The following is a 9231-nucleotide window of genomic DNA, read 5'->3' as shown; positions in this document are numbered from 1 at the left end:
TAATAATAATAATAATAATATACAAACAAGTTATACCCACCCACTGACCAATGCCCAGCCTATCCCTGACTAGCAATTCTTGAGGAGGGGAAACCTGAAACCACAGTCCCAGAAGAGCCAGAGGGCTTCTCGGCCTCATCTGTATGCTGAGCATGACATTGCATGATATTTGGGTTAGTTTCGCTTGCTGTGCTCCTTCACAGCTTCTTGCACACCTGCACACTAGCAAAACATTTGAAATTGCAAAGTCCTTCATTTCTTAGCAACAACCAAAAACATGAATATATTATCAACATTTTTCTCATAACAAATGCCGTACTAAATCAAATATTCTAGGTACTAAGAAGAAAATTAGCTCTGTCCCAGCTGAAACCAGGACAGTCTCTTTCATTTAAATTAACATGTGTCTGAAAGTTCTTGTTCTGTGCTCTCAGATGTTTACAGAGTTGGAGTGTAATTTATATACTATAGACGTATAATTTCTCCTTTACTTAGGAGAAAAGTGAAGAATGTAATTCTTGTTAATACAAATTATTTTATTCTTTATAGTTTAAAATAAGTATTTGCTTTTAACCAAAATATCAGGATCTACTCAGTTACTGTAATTAGTACCATGTCTTTCCAAATTCATTGAGCTTTTCTCCTAGTCAGCATTCAGGAATGTGAAAAGAATGTGAAAAGACATGAATTCAAGGACATTCATTCATGTCCTTGAATATAATAAACAGTGACATATTTATATAGAATAGTTTTCACCTGGCAGTACTAAAAATACTCTTGTACTTTCAATTTACTGAGTGAAGCGGACTGTATAGCATTTCTTCAGTCAGATACATCTACACCAAGGAAAAATTCATTAAATTAATTTACTGACGTTGCAGCTGTTACATGAAAATTCTCTATTTTTGCCATAGCAGGCTATTTATATATTTTTATCTAGTTTCTATTTATATTGCTTTGTATCTTTTATGTCATCCACATTTCATGTTAGCTTGAGCAAACTTTAAAATTGCATGTTGGATTAATGCAAGACTAGTGTCACTGCAAATGTATGATCCTACAGTAAACCAAATGCGTAATGCATTGGTGCTGATCACCTCAGATAATTGTTGGGTGTGTTTGGGGGTATTTTGGGGTTTGGTTTTTGTGTTTAATGCAACTTTTTTAACATTTTAGTCCTTACATGAGCTGAAAAAGGGAAAGTAATTTTAAGAGTTAATTATACTATTTTTGGTTTTCTTTTTAAATTAACTTCCAGATCAGAGGGCAAGTACATGTTTTTCCAACATAGTGAATGGCCGCTGTGCACAGGAGCTTCCTGGTAGGTTCACCAAAAGGCAGTGCTGCTGTGAGTCTGGCCGGTGCTGGGCCATCAGATCTGTTCCAGACATGTGTCCTGTCAGAGGATCTGGTAAGTGGCTTGTGCATTGATTGGTTTTCTCCTTCTTGCTGTCCATTCTAGTTGGGATGGAGGTCACTGGAATATTTTAAACTGTTTTAAAATGTAGGGTAAATGAAAAAAGAAAGTCAGGAATTACATTATTATTCATTCTTGTGTTTTTAATACCGATCTTGCCATCTGTGAACCATTTTTTTTTTGGTCCGTGATGGTTTGGGACTAGTTTTTTAACATCCTTTTGTTGACTTTGGAAGTAGTTCTTGGGAAATGGGAAAGATTTTGTGGTCAAGCTCAAAAAGGAAATGACTCTGAGGGTCCATAGTTCATTTTATTTAAAGGAACAGCTGCTTTCTTATTCCTTTAAATTTTGTGTTACTTTGAACTAGAAGTGCATCAGTATTTCATTTATTCTTTCAGCTCTGCTCACAAAACAATAGTCCACATCCCTAGTGAAATGTATTTTCAGTTTATCTATTACCAAGATCTCTGAGTGACCAGGGAGTTACAGTGCTGTTGGCAACACATCAACAAAAAGGTTTCAACAAATAATTGTAAATTACAGTATTTCCTTTTGTTATTTATAGCGTCCTTCCTTAAATAACACCTTTCACAATCATGGGATCTGCCTGAGATTAGGAAAGGGAGAGGGAACACATAACATCAAAGAAATGAAGAGCTAGTGTTCTGGTTTTTGTAGTGTACAAAGATCTGTATCTTCCTTATAAGCTGACTCTGAAGGACTGAATTACTTTGTGCTGTTCTGTGCATTCCTGTTTAACAGATGAACACCACAGACTTTGTGTGGATGGCGCTTCTGCTGGAGGTGGTTCCAGAGGTGGTGGGACAGGAGGAAACGGGTTCCTTCCTGCTGGGAATGGCAATGGCTATGGCTACGGCCCAGGAGGAGCAGGATTCATTCCCATCCCTAGAAGCAATGGTTTCTCCCCAGGTGTAGGTGGAGCAGGAGTAGGGACTGGTGGTCGAAGTCCCACTGGAAATGGCCCAGTAATTACAGGGCTAAGTAAGTACTTGCATTGTTGTGACTTGGGTTTTTTTCCTTTTTTCTGATTAGTTTTTAATCTGGAAATTATATGGTTTTAACACATAAAAATGTCTTTGTATTGAAGCACATTTAAGAGACCTCTGTTAATATATTCGCTCTTTTTTTAACAAGAGTTCAGATGTAGAGATTTTTTTCTTCACTTCAGTTCTAGAATCCTCGAGCCTGTGCTGTTCCTGCTGCTGATCTGTCTTGGTCAGCACTAATAAAACTCTAAATTTCTAAGTGTTTTCAAAAAAACACCAGGGTTTAAAACAAACTCTTCTCTTTCCTTGTTCTTCCAAATGTAAATCTTACCTGCAGGAACACTGCTTTGACAGAAAGCCCAAGATGATTAGTATTCTGAGGGGAGTCTCATATATGTAAAGTTGCTTGTAACATGTGTAAGTACATCTGTAGGATCAGAACCATAAAGTTAATAAAATGCAAGAAATATTATTAAGACAGGTACCCCAAAAATAGTAAACATATAGGAACAAACAGCTTCTACTTTCACCCGAATTGTGGTTTGTTCATAAGGCCACTGACAATCTCATCAGGCTATACACATAAATAGTAAATCTGTTTAAAATTAAAACTGTTTCATAGAATCTTAGAATGTTATGGATTGGAAAGGACCTTAAAGATCATCTAGTTCCAACCCCCCTGCCATCAGCAGGGACACCTTCCACTAGACCAGGTTGCTCACAGCCTCATCCAGCCTGGCCTTAAACACTTCCAGGGAGGGGCATCCACAGCTTCTCTGGGCAACCTGTTCCAGTGTCTGACCACCCTCACAGTGAAGAACTTCTTCCTAATATCTAATCTAAACCTGCCCTCTTTCAGTTTAAACCCATTTCCCCTTGTTCTTTCATGACCTGCCTTTGTAAAATGTCCCTCCCCAGCTTTCTTGCAGGCCCCTTTAGGTACTGGAAGGCTGCTATAAGGTCTCCCTGGAACCTTCTCTTCTCCAGGCTGAACAGCCCTGACTCTTCTCAGCCTGTCCTCATAGGAGAGGTGCTTTAGCCCTCGGATCATCCTCGTGGCCTCCTCTGGACTTGCTCCAGTAGGTCCATGTCCTTCTAGTGTTGGAGGCCCCAAGAACTGGATGCAGTGCTCCAGGTGGGGCCTTAGGAGAACGGAGTACAGGGGCAGAATCACCTCTCCCAACCTGCTGGCCACGCTTCTCTTGATGCAGCCCAGGATACAGTTATTGGCCTTCTGGGCTACAAGTGCACATTGCTGACTCATGTTGAGCTTCTTGTCCACCAGTATCCCCAAGTCCTTCTCTTCAGAGCTGCTCTTGATCCAGTGAAGGTTGTCTAATGTAGCTTTTGTTTCTGAGAGCTGTTTGTTTTTGTTTGTTTACTGTCATGTCAACAGATAGTGCTTGGAACAAATACTTGATTTGGTGGATATATTTACGTACCTGGTAACATACTTTCTGAAACCAAGTGTAATCTTCATATTTATTTCTGTTTGAAAATATGAATATTTGTCTCATATTTTGTTTTGCGTTTTTTTTTTTTTATTAGCAATACTCAATCAGACAATAGTCATCTGTAAGCACCATCCCAACCTTTGTTTGAATGGACGTTGTGTACCAACCCTCTCTAGTTACCGATGTGAATGCAACATGGGGTATAAGCAGGATGCAAATGGGGATTGTGTTGGTAAGTTCACATTTCTAAATCCATTATTCACTTTTAAAATGCTAGTGTTTTTCTGCTTTAAATCTGTTTTTTAGAAAAAAAAAAAAAGCATATTCTTTTTTCTCCACATATATTAATTTTAATGATACTGCTTTTGTGAAAGAGTGCAAAGACTATGATATTACTTACACTAGAATAATTTGAAATCTTAAAGAAAATTATCTGTTTCCTTAAAAAAAATTAAATCTTTAATCACAAATATTGGTATTTCATATTCTTGTACTTGATGGGTATTGTACATTTTTGTCTTGTACATTTTTTTTCACAGTCAGTAAAGTAAGTTCTGTTCAATGTTGTCTTTTGTTATGTTCATGTAGCTCCATTTTTGCTACAGCACTTAGTGCTGAATTATGTTAAAGATAACGAAGGGTAGAATTTTATGTTTTACCTACTTGTAAGAATGAATGACAGTTTGAAAGATACCAAATAATTTTAAAATGCATTAATTAACTTTTGGTTATATTTGCATTTCATATGCAAATAATGAATGATAACTTTTTATAACAAACTGTATTTGTGATTCTGCACTTTTAATCAGTTACTCTGGACTTCACTCTTGCTGTGTAAGGCTTTCCAGGTATTTCAGGGAATATGATGATCTTACAGGTCTTTTCCAACCAAGACAATTCTATGATTCTATGAAAAAACAAAATTTGGGGGTTCTTGTGTGGAGGATAATCCTGTATGCAGGATACAGCTTAGTAAATGTATAGGATCCAAAATGAAAAGGTTTGGTATTATTTCTGATGGAAGATTTGCAGACTGATTCTTTATAAAGAGATTTGAGATTTGTGAATGAGAGCTTGTTAGTGATAGGCTTTTCTCACTGAAACTGTGCTTTTAGAAACAATTTGTGGCATGCCTGTGGATTAGAGGAAAATACAGAAACAAAGGAATGCAAAAAATTGCAGCTACATGAATCCTGAGAAAAATCTTCTAACCTAAGATTAAGTTTATAGTATGCAAGTGAGAATAGTGCAAGCAGATTTTGACATACATGTAGCAGAGTGGGTGTCAACCACAAGCTGAGCTGGAAACACTGCATCTCCCAATTCCAAATTCTTCCACCTCCCACTGAATTAGAAACTGGAGTATAAGGACTTGCCTGGCTTGGCACCCTGCCTCCTAGAAAAATGAACTGTGACAACCGTTGAATAGTACTTTTCCTTTGATGTCCCTGTTTCTTACCATGTTTAACCTCTCTGTTTTCCTTTGTCAAATGGAGTTGATATACTGCACCTAAAAGTTTGCAAGTTCCTTTAGCTACGCCATTCTCTTGAGCCAGAGAGGTCAGTTACAGACACATTGTTCCTGACAACTGTCTGTACACGCTCTTGTTAAGCAATGTCAGTTGATAGAGATTCCACCACTTCCCCAGGCACTTGCCATGCACCAGTTGTCAAACTCCCAGAAAGTTTTCAGAACATTTAATCTAATTAAACACTATTTTGCAAAAAAATTTCAGCTCATTGTTTCTTGTCTTATGCACAGTATGTAAGGACAGCAGTTCGATACCTTTCTCTTTGCACTTTTGAGTACATGAAGACTGTTCCAGTTCTTCTTTCAAGTTGTCCTTTATGATATAGCAAACCCAACTCTTTCAACTTTTTTTCTGTGGGTGAGAGTTTTCTGTACCTCTGATCTCTGGCTGGGAAACATGAGAGGCTTAGTCTCTTGCTGCACCCTTGGGCCTCAGGAGCTCTACATGCATTGTAAGTGGGGAGTGAGAGTTTTACTATAAATCTGTCTTGCATTGCTATTCTTTCTTTATAATGTATGGAGAACCCTGGCACTTTTGTTCCCAACACTAGATTATGCATTCATAGAATCATAGAATGATTTGGGTTGGAAGAGATCTTAAAGATCGTCTAGTTCCAACCCCCCTGCCATCAGCAGGGACACCCCCCACTAGATCAGGTTGCTCAAAGCCTCATCCAGCCTGGCCTTAAACACTTCCAGGGAGGGGGCATCCACAACTTCTCTGGGCAACCTGTTCCAGTGTCTGACCACCCTCACAGTGAAGAACTTCTTCCTAATATCTAATCTAAACCTCCCCTCTTTCAGTTTAAAGCCATTTCCCCTTGTTCTGTCATTAACTGCCCTTGTAAAAAGTCCCTCCCCAGCTTTCTTGTAGGCCCCTTCAGGTACTGGGAGGCCGCTATAAGGTCTCCCTGGAGCCTTCTCTTTTTCAGGCTGAACAGCCCCAACTCTCTCAGCCTGTTCTCATAGGAGAGGTGCTCCAGCCCTCGGATCATCCCTGTGGCCTCCTCTGGACTCGTTCTAACTGGTCCATGTCTTTCTTGTGATGAGGGCTCCAGAACTGGATGCAGTGCTCCAGGTGGGACCTTACAAGAGCGGAGTACAGGGGCAGAATCACCTCCCATGGAGGTGATGCTGAAATCAGTAATATTTTTAACTGTGATAGACCTTAGCTCTTGAGGAACTGACTTTAAATGTGCTCAGCATCTTCTGAAAGCTGGCATATTGAACTAAGGTTTCTTGATGAAATCTAGTTCACAGCTTTTATTCATATTCTTTGTTGGGGAGCAAGTTGCAAAATACCATCTGAAGCACACAGATGTTTGTTATCTATTCAATAACACACAATATATTTATTACATTTTTATTGTTTTTGCTTTCTAAGTTCAAATGAAGAAATAAAGATGAGTAATGATAAAAACTGAATATATGGTTATTCCAAAGCTAGCAGCTGGAAAAAGTGAAAGGCCTTTCTAAACTGTACTTTTTGAGGCAACAATCCCGGGTTTAACTCATTAAAAAACAATGATAAATAACATCATGGTAGAACATGATTATGATAAAAGCTTGTTCATGCTTATAAAGAATTATTCTGCATGAAGAAATATATTGAAAGAGCACATAGCTGTAAAAATTGAGCCTGCATACCATGGAAAGGCACAGTGTCACCTGTCCCTAAAATTATTTCCTATTAAGGTAAGACAGATTTGAGCTACTTTGTGCTTCATATCAGCAGATAGCATAAAGGTGGCATATGACTAAGTGGCAGTTCACTGTGAGATTTGATTGCTGTTAAACTCACAAAGCCCTTTTTTTAATTTGTGAAGCATGGAAAATAAATTACAAAGCCGAGGTAAAAATTAGTATGGTTTTATACTATTACAAGCATTTGATTATTAGTCAAATGCATGTATTGATAGTGCGGCATATGTAAGTTAAGAGTCTAGGAAAAAATTAAAATAAAGTAAAACCAAAGGAAATCTTAATGCAGGTGGTAAGATTAACTCCTAAATAAGAGATAACTCCAGATTAAATACTAGGAATTAATAATACTGGGAAATTTTAGGTAAATAGATAAAGCAAAGGCCTCACCTGGGCTTGGCTAACCTGTTAGACTGAAACTGAACACCATTTTCAGTAATGACTGGCACAAAAGAAATTGTGCCTTTGGCTCCTTTTTGGCTTCCCAGCCTAAATGACCAGGTATTAATGTATTAATTTAATATGAGAGTGGCTTTTGGGATTAGTCCAGAACAGGATTTAAACTCTGTGGTTGAGCCTGTTGTGAAATGCTTCATTTGCTCTGTCTTTGTGCCCTTTTATACTTTGGTTGCAGCAAGTAAATCTGTATGGATTTAATTTAAACTTTTTTATTTTTCAATTCTCATTGAAGAAATCATGCATGAAAAAATGAAGTAGGACAACCATCTGTGGTTTAAAAGGCCCACCAGATTTACATGTCTGGGTGCTGAACTGGTTGACAGAAAGATACCATGTGTTCCTAAGAGCTGGCTGGGATTCTGTCCCTTTGTCTCTGTAGGGTCATCCCGTAGGCCACCAGGCTTGCTGTTCACCCTCCACTCCAGGCTTGTGATAATAGTGATATTGTATTTGATTTTCAGTTTGAGGTTAAAGTGTCTGAAAACCGTGAGACTAGATTGATAAGTCCATGAAAAAAAAAAAAATATATATACATGTTGTCCTGTTAAATTCTCTAACACACAGTTATGTGCTCAGGAAAAAGGCGTGTTCACTTAGTGAACTTAAGTCTCGGCTTTGTAATGCACACCTCAGCATGAAGTAGCAATCTGAAAACTGAGGCAATTTTGTATACACTGGGATCAAAATAAAAATTTCAGCTGGTTTAACAAAAGCAGAACATGCTGTGCCAGCTACAGTAATGCCCTAGATTGACAGGGGGGGAAAAACCCAATAATGGCTTCCAGCAAGTTTAAGTGTCATTTTGACTATTTTTTTCTGTGTGAAATAAATAAATCATTACTAATTATTTTGACAGTTCAGTGGTTTGTCTTTTGAGTAGCTGCTTGAATTCAGAAGACTCTGTATAAGAGAGTATACTTTATGAATATTTTATCTTAGATAACACAGCTTTGTTTCACAGTTATTTTCTAATTGTATTTTAAAGAAGTAGCCAGAGTATCTTAAGTGCCATACTGAATTGATGATTTGTGAATGGTAGTAGCTATAAATCACACTGAAAGTTGTCTTTGAAATGTAGGCAGGAATTTAACTGCATGGAATTTCTGTGTATACTGATACATATTCAATGACATTAAAGGGTTGCTTGAATCTAACTTGGATGCTTCTTATTACGGAAAGAAGTCTTGGGACATTGTGAACAGTTACATTTCACTGCATGGAGTAATGGTAATCATCATAGAATCACAGAATGTTGTGAGTTGGAAGGGACCCACGACGATCATTGAGTCCAACTCTTGCCCTAGCATAGGACAATCCCAAGATTCAGACCATGTGTCTGAGGGCCTTGGCCAAATGCTTTTGGAATATTGTCAGGCTTGGTGCCATGAGCACCTCCCTGGGGAGCCTGTTCCAGTGCTCCACCACCCCCTACCTGAAGAACCTTTTCCTAATGTCCAACCTAAACTTGCCCTGGCACATCTTCCTGCCATTTCCCCTGGTCCTATCATTGGTCACCAGAGAGAAGAGATCAGCGCCTGCCCCTCCTCTTCCCCTTGGGAGGAAGTTCTAGACTGTAGTGGGATCCCATCTCATTCTCCTCTTCTCCAGGCTGAACAAACCAAGTGACTTCAACCTCTCCTCATACGGCTTCCCCCCTCAAA

The 9231-nt window shown here is 38.5% G+C and overlaps 1 protein-coding gene across 1 annotated transcript in view; it reads left to right on the top strand.

Annotated features, from left to right (window-relative positions):
• Positions 1 to 1258: 1258 nt before the first annotated feature.
• LOC104521257 (fibrillin-2-like) overlaps positions 1259 to 9231 on the top strand; it is a gene marked incomplete at both ends in the record, with an annotated part of 28848 nt that continues 20875 nt past the window's right edge. The window contains 3 exons of the mRNA XM_010163198.1: positions 1259 to 1411; positions 2181 to 2420; positions 3974 to 4111. Coding sequence (XP_010161500.1) covers positions 1259 to 1411; positions 2181 to 2420; positions 3974 to 4111 — 531 coding nt within the window. The remainder of the gene's footprint in view (positions 1412 to 2180; positions 2421 to 3973; positions 4112 to 9231) is intronic.

This window comes from Antrostomus carolinensis, unplaced genomic scaffold, assembly GCF_000700745.2.
Source record: "Antrostomus carolinensis isolate BGI_N321 unplaced genomic scaffold, ASM70074v2 scaffold24162, whole genome shotgun sequence".
NCBI classification, from domain to species: Eukaryota; Metazoa; Chordata; class Aves; order Caprimulgiformes; family Caprimulgidae; genus Antrostomus; species Antrostomus carolinensis.
This window is presented reverse-complemented; position numbering and strand designations above follow the sequence as displayed.